The sequence below is a fragment of the Salvelinus sp. IW2-2015 genome, linkage group LG37, assembly GCF_002910315.2.
Source record: "Salvelinus sp. IW2-2015 linkage group LG37, ASM291031v2, whole genome shotgun sequence".
Taxonomy (NCBI): Eukaryota; Metazoa; Chordata; class Actinopteri; order Salmoniformes; family Salmonidae; genus Salvelinus; species Salvelinus sp. IW2-2015.
In genome coordinates, this window is record NC_036876.1 from 9,032,514 (window position 1) to 9,049,026 (window position 16,513).

General features: G+C 44.9%; 1 protein-coding gene across 1 annotated transcript in view; it reads right to left on the reverse strand.

The window, feature by feature from the left end:
• Positions 1-3,770: 3,770 nt before the first annotated feature.
• Positions 3,771-16,513, reverse strand: part of adgra3 (adhesion G protein-coupled receptor A3) — a 50,216-nt gene continuing 37,473 nt past the window's right edge. Inside the window, exons 15-19 of the mRNA XM_023982224.1 lie at positions 11,450-11,574; positions 9,429-9,552; positions 8,508-8,653; positions 7,405-7,500; positions 3,771-5,660 (exon numbers count right to left, since the gene is read on the reverse strand). Of these exons, the coding sequence (XP_023837992.1) occupies positions 4,163-5,660; positions 7,405-7,500; positions 8,508-8,653; positions 9,429-9,552; positions 11,450-11,574 (1,989 nt within the window). The 3' untranslated portion in view covers positions 3,771-4,162. The remainder of the gene's footprint in view (positions 5,661-7,404; positions 7,501-8,507; positions 8,654-9,428; positions 9,553-11,449; positions 11,575-16,513) is intronic.

Sequence of the window (16,513 nt, forward strand, 5' to 3'; positions counted from 1 at the left end):
TTGTAAATACCACTGCCAGCACATTCACTTAACTTGAATGGCCTATGAATATGTGCAAATGCCCTAGAGTTGCATTGTAGTACATGAAATAAGCTAGTTTACCCAAAAAGCTAGTGGCTCAGTCACAGTAGCTTCCCCTTCAGATGCAATTTGGAGTGATTCTCACAACCTCCTGAATCTACTATGCAGTTGACGGGTCGCACTAGAACTGAGTGTGGCCTGGGGGTGATGAGGCTAACACAGTCTTATGTGTGATGGGTTTATGTAACTCCAGTCTAAAGTCACCACTTTCTGGGCTATATGGTACACAAAAGCAGGTCCCTGGATTTGGTTATTACAAACACCTTTGTGTGGATTATCCTAATGCTCTGAGGTATCGTGTGTAGTCATAGCCTAAAATGCATGCCTTCCGATGGAAATGTAAGTGAAAATCATGAACGTGGCAATTAATATAGAAGATTTTAATGAGTCAAAAGATTTCAGATTATTTTGAAAAAGTCAATCAATAGTGCAATATTGTGGCTCTCTTGTAAACCTGTAACATATTGCAATGTTTCAACTAACCAACATATTGACTCCAACCCCTGCAGGTTTAGTGCAGGGCTGTAACAAAACTGAGCACTCGGAGTCCTCCAGGAACGGAATGAAAAAACAAAGGAACCTCTCCCTTCTCTTCCTCAACTTATACCTTCTCTCTTCCTTTTCCTTTTCCTCAACCTCTCCCTTTCCTCTTCCTCCATCTCACTTTACCTCAACTTCTACCTTCTCTCTCGCTCTCCCTCCCTCCCTCCCTCCCTCAAGCTCAAACGCTCCTTCAATCTACCGCCAGTCGCCCTCTCCTCAATCTCTCCCTCTATCTTCATTCTCTCTCCTTCTACCTTCCCTCTCCCTTCGATCTTCCTCAATTTCAACCTTCTCTCCTGCTCTACCTTCTCTCCCTCAACCTGACCTGCTCCCTCAACGCTGACCGCTTCCCTCAAAACCTGACCCGCTCCCTCAACCTGACCCGCTCCCTCAACCCTGACCCGCTCCCTCAACCTGACCCCTCCCTCAACCTGACCCGCTCCCTAACCTGACCCGCTCCCTCAACCTGACCCGCTCCCTCAACCTGACCCGCTCCCTCAACCTGACCCGCTCCTCAACCTGACCCCTCCCTCAACCTGACCCGCTCCTCAACCTGACCCGCTACCTCAACCTGACCCGCTCCCTAAACCGTGACCCGCTCCTCCAACCTGACCCGCCCCTCAACCTGACCCGCCCTCACTGACGCCGCTCCCTCAACCTGACCCGCTCCCTCAACCTGACCCGCTCCCTCAACCGACCCGCTCCCTCAACCTGACCCGCTCCCTCAACCTGGACGCCGCTCCCTCAACCTGAACCCCGCTCCCTCACCTGACCCCTCCCTCAACTGACCCGCTCCCTCAACCTGACTCGCTCAACCTGACTGCTCCCTAAACCTGACCCGCTACCTCAACCTGACCTGCTCCCTCAACCTGACCCGCTCCCTCAACCTGACCCGCTCCCTCAACCTGACCCGCTCCCTCAACCTGACCCGCTCCCGGTCAACCTGACCTGCTCCCTCAAACCTGACCTGCTCCCTAAACCTGACCCGCTACCTCAACCTGACCTGCTCCCTCAACCTGACCCGCTACCTCAATCTGACCCACTCCTCAATCTGACCCTCGATCTCAGTCTACCACCACTCCTCCTCACCTCAATCTCTCCCTTCACTCCATCTCTACCTCTTCGTCACTTAGCTGAATCTGGACCTCTGCCCATTGCCTTAAAAAAATGGCCCCCACACCCAGCCATCTGCATAGTCAAGAATCCATTTGGATGAGCCTGAAAAGACCATGAGATCTCACTTTCCCATACTGACATCCTAAGTGACTATACCTATAGACCTGCAAAAGTTGGATTCAGGACAAGCAAGCCAAACAATTACTTACTTTGACTTCAGCATAGGCCATTGATGAATGTCCCCCATTTCACTCGGTTCAAGGCAAGTTCTTCCACTCGCTCAGTCATCTCCACCTGGTCTTCTCTCCCCCAGGTGTGACTGCAAACAATGCGTTCAGATAAAAGCACACGACTACTCATCATTTTTAGCTGAAAATACTAAGAATACAGAATAATGAAAAGCTCCATCAAAAGGGACGGCATGGTCTTCCACATCAGTCCAAATGGCCTCCATGTGCAGGAGCACACCAAACAATCAACTCTCACCACCACACGGATTCCTGATTTCATATTTCACTACATGTAATAAGACAATGGCTTGACACTGCCATAATCATTAGAAACGCTGGTTGCTCATTTATATTTTAACTATATTTCAGGCCTCTAAATTTGTAAGTAATTAGGACGCTCCAGGTAATATATTTATTTTCCTCTAGACAGTTCGAGCCAGCTAATTGTGACTACCACAGATGGCATGAATTTGTAGAATGTATCAATCTTAATTCCCATGGCAAGTTTCCACAACAAAGCCAGATGCTTCTTCCAGGCGAGGTAGGCAGTAATCGGAAAATGTAAAAGATGCATTACTCGTCTGACCTTTACCGTCCTTCGCCTCCCATAAGAACGTGGTTGGTCACGCTCTCTTAGGCATTCATAGTTGATGACAAAAACCACCATTTGAAGTTTCTCAACTACTTTTTTAAAATTTATTTTTTACAGTCAAGTCCTGGAAGCATTGGATATCCTTTGCCGAGTTCTAAACACACATTTGGGGAAGCAATTGACTATTAATATCGGATCTTTCATTTATACATTTTTGCACGAGGTGTCTGCGTGATTTCAAAGCAGATTGTATCAGCCTGTTGGTTGACTTGATTAGCTCAAGAAAGAAAACAGAGAAGTGTCAACCTCAAGTTAACTTCCTAACAGATGGGATCAACTCCTTGAAACCTCTGTCATTATTTGAAGCTCACTCTCCTGACTGGAGGGAATCACTGAAGCCAACACTAATCAAGCCATAACTGCTCAATACATTATTCAAAGGCCGTATTTCAGATTGTCACTTTCAAGATGGCTGGGTAATACATCTCTGCCTGCCTGAAATATGCTTTGTATTGCATCATTAGCATCATTAGCATCAACATTCAAGTGATGTCTTTACTTTCTTTGCTGTGTCCTTTGTGACTTCGAAAGTTAGTCAGTCTTTTTTTAATGAATCACATCTGGACTTTCTTTTTACATGACCTTCACACAAAAGTTGAATAAAATGACAGGTTGATTCGTAATAGGTGCAGTATGTCAAACAAATGACTGTCAAACGTATTGTGAACATTTAGGGCAGATCCTCCAGTATGGATTGCCCCCAGGCCCTATACGGGGATGACTAATCAATGGATTAAGACCAGTACATGATAACTGACAATGGGATGCATCTAGCAGACTAAATGATGGCAATCCATCCCTCTCCAATACATTGTGCGGTAAAGTACAGCTCAGTCGTCACCCCTCCCCACTCTTTCCTAACAGATATATCCAGCAGTAAAAAGCACTGATGGTCTGCTAGAGAGAGGGGAGCGGTATAGAGGTGAAGATGCACTGCACTAATTATCCTCTCCTCCCATTGCCGACAGTGACTCTTGTCAAATCACTGCAGGCGTTGCAAGCCAGTGGACCCCTTGAGCAAGCCAGTGGTTCCTTGAGCTTGTCAAGTTCTCAACTTTTGAGAACCAAGATGCTTTGACTCACCTTCGCACTCTTGAAATATGCCGTAGTCAAGGTTAACCGAGAACAGGGGAATGAGAGACTTTCAATTAGGTGAATGGAAATAGAAACTGTTGGTTTATTGCGTTGAAACAAACTAGAAAATACAAAAGAACCAGCCCAATGGATATGCATGGTACAGTAACGGTACAGACCATGCAGTTTCACATACAAAACTCAAGAACAGTGTAACCAATCGGGATGAAATGATATAAAAATAGACCATTTATAAAATGTCTACTACAGAAACAGACGAGTGGCATCCAAAACACACACTTTCACAAACTCAAAATAGTGGGACTATTTTTCCCGATACATAAAAAAAAAAAAAAATATATATTGTACACAAATCTAAAAAGCAACAATAGTAGAAAATAAAATTTCATTTCACAGTTGAAGGGTAGAGCACGTGATATGCAGTCTTTGGTGCAGAAAACATTCCCTACACGGTAGTTTCGTGTTTCCATAGGCCAGTCTTTATGTTGGCCGAGCTCGAGCTCTCTGTGTTGATTAAAGGCATGTTCTGCCCGTTGTCTTTGAGCGTGCCGTTTTGTGTAGCCAGGTTGAGCCCGTACGATTTGGGCTGGCCCTCCACCAGTTCTGTGTTATTGGGCTGCTTTACGCGACTACTGCTTTTACTCGTAACGGAAGCAGCAGTCCCAACCCCCTCACTTTCTCCACCTGATCCTACTATTGTTCCTACACTTCCACTTCCAACTCCTCTGACAGCCCCGTTGCCCAGGGTGCTAGTGCTGCCCCCTCCCTTGTCGGCGTAGCGCGAGCGTCGGGGCAGGGACGTGCTGGCGTCGCTGCTGTCCTGTTGCATCTGGCTCTGGAGGCGCTCTCTGTAGGCCATGTAGGCTGCCCGTCGGCTGCTCCGTGCCTGCTGACTGTCGTGGTGTTCGTGGCGATGCCGCCTGTGGGGGGCGCTCTGCACGCTGCTGTCCACGCTGGTGGGCACGTCATAGGAGTACTCGCGCAGCACCGTGAGTCGGCTGGCCCGGTGGGCCCGCGCCTTGTTCTTGTGGTGCCGACCCGCGTGTCCGTTGGTGGCGACGATGGGATTGTTGTTGTTGTTGACGGGCCGGAACTGCACCTCCACAGGCGCCACGTGCATCTTGATCTCGTTGTCCACAGAGTGCTCAGTGAGGCTGTTGTCAAGCAAGGCTGCGCCATTGGCCGGCGCGGGCAGGGGTAGTAGGGGCAGGGACTTGTTCTGTGCCGCCTCTGCATGCAGATTGGTCAGTTTACTTCCCTGGGCGGAGTTTCGCATGCTGGGGACACTCTTATTGGTGCAGGATGACTCAGCACTGCTGTGGGCACACTTGACTGCATCGCCGTTGCCCCTACCAACCGACCCAGCCGCGGAGGCCGTGGATGTCCCCGGCAGGGGCAGCAGGGCGTCCTCTTGCGCAGAGTAGGCCCGTCTCCCAGTGCAACAGGCCTGAGCCCAGTGGCGCCTCATGTCCTGGCGGTTGACGCAGTGGTGCGCCATTAGAAAGCCACCTAGGGCCAGCGCCGTCACGCCAAACAGGCAGGAGAACACCAGGTCGGCCGGCCTCTCCTGGGACACGGCCATGGCACCAAACACCCATAGCGCAGCGTAGAGCCCAAGAGCCGCGGCCGCGCCCAGKAGCTGCACCGCAAACGTATGCTCGTTCTCCAAGGCCAACAGGGACACGGCGTGAGGAGCCGAAACTGTGGAGGACGAGGCGTCGTGGGGGTGGAGGTGGAGGAGGGTGGCTGGGACATCTCCGGCCTCGCTGCCTGCTACCGCCAGTCGACGCTGCTCCTCTGCGGGCTCTTTGAGTTCGTAGCGGCGCTCAGGATGGCGTTGCAGCTGGAGGAGGATGCTAAGGAAATACATGCAGTCCACGAAGACGATGAAGCTGACAGGGCCGTAGAAGGCCCCCAGGCTGGGCTCCCACGCCATCCAGCAACTGAGAGACACACAGAGGGGGAAGGCATCAGTACAAACAGTAAATATTTATGTAAATGTGGTACACACGCACGTTATCATTCACACAAATGCAGTATGCAGTGGTGTTGATATGTCAGCAAAAACACATGTTGGCAATGGAGCCATATGACATGTTTTAGGGTCGTGCCCCAAAGAGTGCCTTTGATATTTTAATTAGAAATTATGCACCAATACTGAATGTTAAAAGCCTGTTATATTAAATGAATTTGTCCTTTAAAATATACCTAATTAATTCAATAAATCAGATTTTTTTATATATATATAAAGACTGGCTAAAGTGCCAAAATTCTGAACTTTTACATGTCCCTCCATCAACCAACTGTCACTTCTTGGAAGATTAACCCCAGCATTTCACCAAGTTTCACCATCATTGTAAAGCCCTAGTTATTTTGTTGCTTTACAAAGTCATTTCTGAGATAATCATTTATTTCATGTGATGAGTGATTCATTTACATCTGTCCCTCATTTTAAAGGTCAACCCTGTTACGTGAACTGAAATCTTGTGTTAATGGTGAAACTATTCCTTTTTGTTATTATTGCAAAAGAAAAACTTTAATAGTCAAATAATAATGTTAAAGCAGGTGAGCTGGTTCTCTTTTGGGGCATTTTCTGATGTTTTGTGGCGGAAAACTAAGCATAACACGTCAACCCTGTAGATAGGCAAGAAATGTTTTCACAATTTCATTTTGCCACTCCTATTTACACACAACAAGCTTCCCATGTCACAARGGGATTTATGGCCGATTTAAGGTGAAATAATCAACCCGATTAGTCATATCTGTTACTTTATTTAGCATTTGATAGGCACTTACTATAGTATTTTTCTCTCTTTATGACAGAATGTTTAAATGAGATGAAATCAAAAAGTTACACTTTTCAAAAGGCACCATGACGACCCATGACAAATCATAATGAGTCACTGGATGAGTACCAACCATTCAAGTGGTCCAACCTTTAAAAAAATATATATAATAACTTCATCATTTCAAGTTTGACTCAACCCCTTATCTCATTAAATCAGGTAAAGACACACGTGCACGCATTGAGTCTCTTTGTATTAAACATCCTGCTCTTTCTATTCTCAGAGAATCTGTTCCAGAAAATTCCACAGGGCGGTTTCCATTTGTCTCGGTAGCTGTGAATTAATTAAACTCCAAAGACTTCCAGGTCCAGATTTCCAAATTACTCAGTGTGCTTATGCAACCCAAACAGCTGCCACCATAAAAGAGAAAGGGGGGAGCGAGGGAGTGAGCAAGAACAAGAGAGAGAACATGAGAATGAGAGAAAAAGAGGACGAAAGAGAAGGGAACGATAGATTAGGAAAATGGCAGAAGATTCGAGAGAAAAGAGAGCGAGAAGAGTGAAAGCGAAAGACAGAACACGAGATCGAAAGAAAAAGGAGTGAAACTGGCAGCAGACGTGAGGTGCCGAGACACTATAAATAGCGCTCCCTAATCGGGTTCTCAGAACTTCACAGGGACTCAGAACTTTTCCTATCCCCGCTAAATATTTGTTATTTACATAAATCCACACACGCATTCTGGTCAGTCAAAAACAAAAAGCAATTTCTCTTGGGTATAGTTTTGTCTATACACACACAAAGCCTTCTGGCGAGATAACATTTAACAGAATTTCCATAAACACACAGTATAGTAGAAGGACTAATTGGTTTCCATACAATGTGACAGACTGGCACTACTTACTATGCCGCGTTGGCCCGACTACCGTAGTTCTTGATGTTGGCGGCTGCGGTTATGCCACAGACTATGATCGGTATCCCTCCGCCTATTAGGTAGAACCTGGTAGGAAAAGGTATTGGAAAAATAACTTATGAGGACCTGCTTTCTTGTGAAAGAGATCAAATTGGTGGTAGAGATGGTATGTATGCTTTAGGCCTCTATAGTAACACCCTGTGATGGAATTTAAATCAACAACACAAACCAACCTTTCTCCCTCCACAAGCCACAGAGATAAGAGAAACCTTTCTAGAATATATTTCAATAGTATTAGCAGCTCCTTGTAAAGGGAGAGAAAAACATGAAAGAAAAACATTCAAATGTGAATGTACAGCATTCCAACTACAGTGCACACACTTGTCGGACTCGCTAGATGCCATGAAAGTGGTACTTCCTGGTTCCTCGTTTTGTAAGCCAAGAATTGGCTTGAAATTTACACCGTCAAATTCATGAAAACGTGGTCATATAAACATGTATAAGTGTTTCCGAGTGAATTTACTTACCATATGCCGGTTTTCAATGTATTTGACGGCCAAGACGAAGCATGAAGCCGAAAAATCATAAGAACTACAACTCCCACCAGCTGTATATATATATAAACACACAGTGTCACTTTCAACAGCTTGCCGGTCTTCAAAAAAAAAAGTGTGTTGTATTTCTTTTAAGTGCTGGCTGGCATTGTTCAGTAAAAAAGACACAGCGTAATCTAATATAAAACACATCAAATGGACTGTAACTAAAGGGTTTTTACCATCCTGTGAGTCCTCAACTAAGCACGCTCCAGCATGCTAACTAGACTACAAGAGTTGTAGTTCAAATGAGACTAACTTTCGCCGATCTGTCTTACATATTAAGCATAAAATATTTTGATGAAATGCATCATGCATAAATATGAATATAATTTTATATATATATCTTATATGACTGCGTTTTCATGAATTTGATGATATAAGCTTGAAGCCCATTCAAAAACTGTACAGGACTAGAATCAGGAAGTAGGCAGGGCTTTCATAGGGTATAATGACCAAGCAGTTTCATAACAGTGCATTGTGGGAAGTGTGGTATTTTACCTCAGCATGGGCCGTGGAGGGGGCGGGGGCTCGTCCAGCTCTTCATAGCGCTTGGCCTTGCGAGTCACCTGCTTGTAGATGTTGCGTGCCGTCACGCCCACCCACAGAGCCGTGGCCAGGGTAGAGTAGTGCAGAATGATGCCCACCTAAAAAAAAGGCAACAATCTCAGTCCAACTTCAAACAAAAACCTTAGCTGTGAAAAGGTTCAGTGCCCCAAACTGTACAAGTGTACCAAGTTTCATGCTTTTATGAAAAAGTGAAAGATTTTTTCCATATATTTTGCCTGGACTATATGAAGGCTTTATAGAGCATTCATACATTCTACATAGGCGCTATATGTAAGCAAAATACTAGGCAATTTCTGAAAATGTACTTCATGAAATGTTATTGTACTAATTGTCAGTTGTTTCAATTCCTTGACAAAGTAGAGCCTAGCTGTCGGATATCCTTAATTCCTGGTGGAAAACCAGTATTTTCCCATATGTTCTTTACCAGCCGGGCCCTTTGTATGAGGGACAATTCATTAATAAAAGAACCCAGTGAAGATCAGCAGGGACTGCCTTCAGCTGAAATATAAATACTTGAGAGACAGACTGGGAGAAGGATGGAGAATCGGGACTCAAAGTGTGCACTTGCACACATCTCATCGTGGATTTAACAAATGGTGTAAACTCCCTCGAGCCAATCCAATGCATTTCAATCTATGACGGCAAGTGCACACTTTGGGAGAAGGGTGGAGAGTCGGGACTCAGCCACAAGTGCAGAATCATAGAATGTTGCCAAAGGCACATCTTTCTCCACAACATCTTGAGATCCCCATATAATTGTGAGATGCTTTGGGCACGGGAAGGCAGGCTGGCAGTCTGCATGGTGGGCAGCACACCAGGGGGGTATGGTGGGTAGTAGGGGGGAATACTCACGGCTTGGCACACGCTGGCGTAGCGTGTCTGGTTGATTCCACCCACAAAGACGCCACAGGTGAGGAAGATGTGGAGGCAGAGGTTGACCAGCATGTGCCAATACTTACGGCTGATCCGGACAGACCTGGACACGCAAACACACAGAACTGACATGGTAAGATTCAGCAAATAAATGCTGAGCTCAGGGAATAAAATATGCCAAATGTCAAAAAAAGAAAAAGCTATTCGTACGTTTGACTAATTAAAAATCTTTGTTGTAATTTTAAATGAGTGTGGAATGGTATAGATACGCTTGTGGAGTGGTGAACATATTACTGGAGCCTGGACAGTATTGGTTCCCAAACTTCTTTGCATTGTGACCCAACCAATAAGAAACCTTCCGGCCACAAATCTTATGCTGCGACCCGAAAGCGAGTCACAGTCCACCATTTGATTTATATACACTGTATTAGATACCGTACTACTACTAAGACGGGTACTTGGTATTGTCATGACGTTGCCCTGTTGGTGAGGTCTATGACCCCCATCAATACCTTTCCCCCTTTTCTCTCTCTACTCTACAGATTAGACTCTTAGAAAGCCCTTTGTTAACATAGAGAGAGTCTGGTAACATCAAAAGGTTGGGAACGGAACCATATTTCGGTAATCCAACCAGTTGAAAATATCCGTTGGTATATAAAGARTATGATGTCAGATCAGTTGTCGTCTGAGACATTATTACTGACGATAGGATGACAAACTGTCACATCCTAGTTATCAGATTCACATGGAATTGTTGTGCAATTTAAATGCTTAAATATSAAACTATTTGTGAAAAGATCAAATGTAATTTTAGCTTCTAAATGAAATAATTATTTTCATAAGTGAACTATGCTCACTCAGTGGCCCCGCCCAAGTGAACAGACATTGGTTGTGAACTATGCAACACGCCCTTCTTTCCCCCACTACAAAAGCCCATTGACAAAAGTCAACCTTGTGTTCCCAATGACGTGAGGACTGCTGCCCATACGTTTAAAAGGGCTAATATCAACTACAGAACTAAGCCAACCTCAGCGTGAGCTCTCGTTGCGAATGGTTGAACGGCAACTTGGTATGAACTTTGAACTCTTATTCAATAAAGAAGTGATACATCCTAGACGTCGAGTTAGCAGCAGCAGCAGCTGTAAAGGTGGGCTAGGAAAGGACGGACAATCTCTTCAGAAAGACAGGGTACTACAACGTATTCGTTCTACCACACAACGACGGTACTACAACGTACCCGTTCTACCGCAAGACATATTCTTCAAAGGACAAGGGAGATCTCTGCTGGGCAACCCAGTCTTCCATCTGCGACCAATCTATCGAAGCGCAGCTCAGAGTAAATATTTCTTGCATTTTCCTTTTCCAAATGGGCGGTTATTTAGAATGCATAAGATTCTATATTTACGATAGCATAGCTTCATAAGGTCCGATAGAGACCCAATCCTTTTGTTCCTCAGTCTTCCCGCGCTTTCATTCAAACCCCCTTTCTTTGTGTAACCAGCCGTCATATCGGTTCCGTCCGCTAGGGACATTTTCTTGTATGACATAATTAGTAATCAATGTATGATCCATCCTGTGTATATGTAATTCTGTGTGATTATTTAGGTATTTAGTAAATAAATAAACCAAATTTTGTATTGCTGATTCAACTTGTTAGCCAGTTTCGTGAAGATAACCAAGAATTCTACAACGTTCAGATGAGACTGAATAAGGTGACGATTAATAATTGACTGCTATTGATATAAAAGATTACCAGGTCTTTAAGAGTCTATTCGGAAGACAACAGCTCTATAAACATTCTTCCGTGGTACCCCGACTTTCTAGTTAATTACATTTACATGATCAGTTTGATCAGGTAATATTAATTACAGAAAAATTATTTTATAAAATATCATGTCATATCACTTAATCCGGCATAGCAAAGACACGACAGTATCTTATATATCTGGTATACACTGTATTCGTTTCTAACAGGACGAGTATGCAGGTAGAGCTGTTACCTGTGGTGGTATATGTAGCTGATGATTATGATCAGTAGACAGAGCAGGAGGACGATAGCCGTGGCGTAGATGACTGGGTGGAGAGGCTCGATGCTGGGAGAGAAATACTCCACCCCAGCAAGATCCTGTGGGATCAAAACAAATCTTTATTTGTSATATGCGCCGAATACAAAAGGTGTAAATAGACCTTACCGTGAAAAACTTACTTAGAATCCCAATGCAGTTCAATAAATAAGAGTTAAGAAAAGATTTACAAAATAAACGAAAGTAAAAAATGAAAACACAGTAAAAATAGCAATGAGGCTATATACAGGGGGTACCGGTACCAATGTGTCAATGTGCGGGGGTACAGGTTAGTCGAGGTAATTTCTATATGTAGGTAGAAAATGGTCAGACTCCCAAAAATGGTCAGACACCAGTCACCGAAGTGCATAGACAATAAACAGTGAGTAGCAACAGTGCAAAAAGCAAGGGGGGGGGGGGGGTCAATGTAAATAGTCTTGGGGGGCATTTGATTAATTGTTCAGCAGTCTTATGGCTTGGGGGTAGGAGCCTTTTGGACCTAGACTTGGCGCTCCGGTACTGCTTGCCGTGCGGTAGCAGAAAGAACAGTCTATGACTTCGGTGACTGGAGTCTGACCATTTTTGGGGCCTTCCTCTGACACCGCCTAGTATATAGGTCCTGGATGGAAGGAAGCTTGGCCCCCAGTGATGGGCTGGGCCGCACGCGCTATCCTCTGAAGCACCTTTTTTTTAACCTCTATTTAACTAGGCAAGTCCGTTAAGAACAAATTCTTATTTTCAATGACGGCCTAGGAACAGTGGATTAACTGCCTTGTTCAGAACGACAGATTTTAACCTTGTCAGCTCGGGGATTTGATCTTGCAACCTTTCAGTTACTAGTCCAACGCTCTAACCACTAGGCTACCTGCCTTACGGTCAGATGACGAGCAGTTGCCATACCAGGCGGTGATGCAACCGGTCAGGATGCTCTCGATGGTGCAGCTGTAGAACTTTGAGGATCTGGGGACCCATGCCAAATCTTTTCAGCCTCCTGAGGGGGAAAAGGTGTTGTTGTGCCCTCTTCACAACTGTCTTGGTGTGTTTGGACCATGATAGTTTGGTGATGTGGACACCAAGGAACTTGAAACTCTCAACCTGCTCCACTACAGCCCTGTTGATGTTAATGGGGACCTGTTTGGTCCTCCTTTTCCTGTAGTCCACGATCAGCTCCTTTATCTTGCTCACATTAAGGGAGAGGTTKTTGTCCTGGCACCACACTGCCAAGTCTCTGACCTCCTCCCTATAGGCTGTCTCATCGTTGTTGGTGATCAGGCCTGCCACGGTTCTGTCATTAGAAAATTAAATGATGGTGTTGGAGTTGTGCCTGGCCACACAGTGAACAGGAAGTACAGGAGGGGACAAAGCACGCACCCCTGAGGGGCCCCAGTGTTGAGGATCAGTGTGGCAGATGTGTTGTTGCCTACCCTTACCACCTTGGGACAGCCGTCAKGAAGTCCAGGATCCAGATGCAGAAGGATGTGTTTAGTCCCAGGGCCCTTAGCTTAGTGATGAGCTTTGTGGGCACTATGGTGTTGAACGCTGAGCTGTAGTCAATGAACAGCACTCTCACATAGGTGTTCCTTTTTTCCAGGTGGGAAAGGGCAGTGTAGAGTGTGATTGAGACTGCGTCATCTGTGGATCTGTTGAGGCGGTATGTGAATTGGAGTGGGTCTAGGGTTTCTGGGATGATGGTGTTGATGTGAGCCAGGACCAGCCTTTCAAAACACTTCATGGCTACCGATGTGAGTGCTACGGGTCAGTAGTCATTTAGGCAGGTTACCTTCATTTTCTTGGGCACAGAGACTATGGTGGTCTGCTTGAAACATGTAGATATTACAGACTCTGCCTTGTTAATGTTGACCTGTTTAAAGGTCTTGCTCACATCGGCTACGGAGAGCGTGATAACACAGTCGCACGGACCAGCTGGTGCTCTCATGCATGCTTCAGTGTTGCTTGCCTTGAAGAGAGCATAAAAAGGCATTTAGCTCTTCTGGTAGGCTCGCGTCACTGGGCAGCTCACGGTTGGGTTTCCCTTTGTAGTCCGTAACAGTTTACAGGCCCTGCCACATCCGACGCGCGTCAGAGCCGGTGTAGTAGGATTTAATCTTAGTCCTGTATTGACGCTTTGCCTGTTTGATGGTTTCGTCGGAGGGCATAGCACGATTTCTTATAAGCATCCGGATTAGTGTCCTRCTCCTAGAAAGCGGCAGTTCTAGCCTTTGGCTCGGTGCAGATGTTGCATGTAATCTATTGCTTCTGGTTGTGATATATACTGTTGAAGTCGGAAGTTTACATACACTTATGTTGGAGTCATTATAACAAATTTTTCAACCAATCCACAAATGTATTATTAACAAACTATAGTTTTAGCAAGTCAGTTAGGACATCTATTTTGTGCATAACAAGTAATTTTTCCAACAATTGTTTACAGACAGATTATTTCACTGAATCACAATTCTAGTGGGTCAGAAGTTTACATACACTAAGTTGACTGTGCCTTTAAACAGCTTGGGAAATTCCAGAAAAGGATGTCATGGCTTTAGAAGCTTCTGATAGACTAATTGACATCATTTGAGTCAATTGGAGGTGTACCTGTGGATGTATTTCAAGGCCTACCTTCAAACTCAGTGCCTCTGCTTGACATCATGTGAAAATCTAAAGAAATCAGYCAAGACCTCAGAAAAAAATAGTAGACCTCCACAAGTCTGGTTCATCCTTGGGAGCAATTTCCAAACGCCTGAAGGTACCACGTTCATCTGTACAAACAATAGTATGCAAGTATAAACACCATGGGACCACGCAGCCGTCAAACTGCTCAGGAAGGAGACGCGTTCTGTCTCCTAGAGATGAACGTACTTTTGTGCGAAGTGCAAATTAGTCGCAGAACAACAACAAAAGGACCTTGTGAAGATGCTGGAGGAAACAGGTACAAAAGTATCTAAATCCACAGTAAAACGAGTCCTATATCGACATAACCTGAAAGGCCGCTCAGCAAGGAAGAAGCCACTGCTCCAAAATCGCCATAAAAAAGCCAGACTACGGTTCGCAACTGCACATTGGGACAAAGTGCAGTTGCGAGAAATGTCCTCTGGTCTGATGAAACAAAAATAGAACTGTTTGGCCATAATGACCATCGTTATGTTTGGAGGAAAAAGGCACACACTTGTCAAATGGAGCACGGGGCTGGCAGCATCATGTTTGTTGGGGTGCTTTGCTGCAGGAGGGACTGGTGCACTTCACAAAATAGATGGCTTCATGAGGCAGGAAAATTATGTGGATATATGGACGCAACATCTCAAGACATCAGTCAGGAAGTTAAAGCTTGGTCGGCAAATGGGTCTTCCAAATGGACAACGACCCCAAGCCTACTTTCCAAAGTTGTGGCAAAATGGCTTAAGGGCAACAAAGTCAAGGTATTGGAGTGGCCATCACAAAGCACTGACCTCAATCCTATAGAAAATTTGTGGGCAGAACTGAAAAAGCGTGTACGAGCAAGGAGGCCTACAAACCTGACTCAGTTGCACCAGCTCTGTCAGGAGCTTGTTTAAAGGCACAGTCAACTTAGTGTCTGTAAACTTCTGACCCACTGGAATTGTGATACAGTGAATTATAAGTGAAATAATCTGTCTGTAAACAGTTGTTGGAAAAATTACTTGTGTCATGCAAAAAGTAGATGTCCTAACCGACTTGCCAAAACTATAGTTTGTTAACAAGAATTTTGTGAAGTGGTTGAAAAACAAGTTAATGACTCCAACCTAAGTGTATGTAAACTTCTGACTTCAACTGTACGTACGGTCACTGTGGGGATGACGTCGTCGATTCACTTATTGATGAAGCCGAGGACTGAGGTGGAATACTCCTCAATGTCATTGGAAGAATCCCGGAACATATTCCTGTCTGTGCTAGAAAAACAGTCCTGTATCGTAGCATCCGCGTCATCTGACCACTTCTGTATTGAGCGAGACACTGGTACTTCCTGCTTTMGTTTTTTCTTGTAAGCAGGAGGATAGAATTAGGATTGAATCAGATTTGCCAAATGGAGGGCGAGGGAGAGCTTTGTATGCGTCTCTGTGTATGGAGTAAAGGTGGGTCTAGATTTTTCCCCCTCTGGTTGCACATTTTACATGCTTATAGAAATTAGGTCAAACTGATTTCAGTTTGTCTGCATTAAAGTCCCCGGCCACTAGAAGCGCCGCTTCTGGAAGATAATTTTCTTGTTTGCTTATAGCCTTATACAGCTCGTTGAGTACGGTCCTAGTGCCAGCATCAGTTTGTGGTGGTAAATAGACAGCCACAAATAATATAGATGAGAACTCTCTCGGTAGAGTGTGGTCCATAGTTTATCATAAAGTACTCTACCTCAGGGGAGCAATACCTCGAGACTTCTTTAATATTAGACATCACGCACCAGACAAAGACACACACCCCCGCCCCTCGTCTTACCAGACGTAGCTGCTCTGTCCTGCCGATGCACGGAAAACCCAGCCAGCTATATATTATCCATGTTGTCGTTCAGCCATGACTCGGTGAAACAAGATACAGTTTTTAATGTCCTGTTGGTAGGATAGTCTTGATCGTAGATCATCCAGTTTATTTTCCAGTGATTGCACGTTGGCTAATAGAACTGATTGTAGTGGCGGTTTACCCACTTGCCRAAGAAATCTCACAAGACCCCCCAACCTCCGCCTCCGGTATCTTTGTATTTTCTTCATGCGAATGACGGGGATTGGAGCCTGGTCTCGGGAATGCAGTATCGGACTCGGACTCATTAAAGAAAAAATCTTCGTCCAGTTCGAGTTGAAGCTCTTTTCGGTAGCAGCAACATTATGTACAAAATAAGTTACAAACAATGCGAAAAAAACGAACAGAATAGAACAGTTGGATTGGAGCCAGGAAAACRGCAGCCATCCCCTCCCGCGCAATTATTAAAATATACCCATAGCATGTTAAAMTGGCATCACTTAAGACAATGTATCATAGAATAACAAATTAACCCTGACR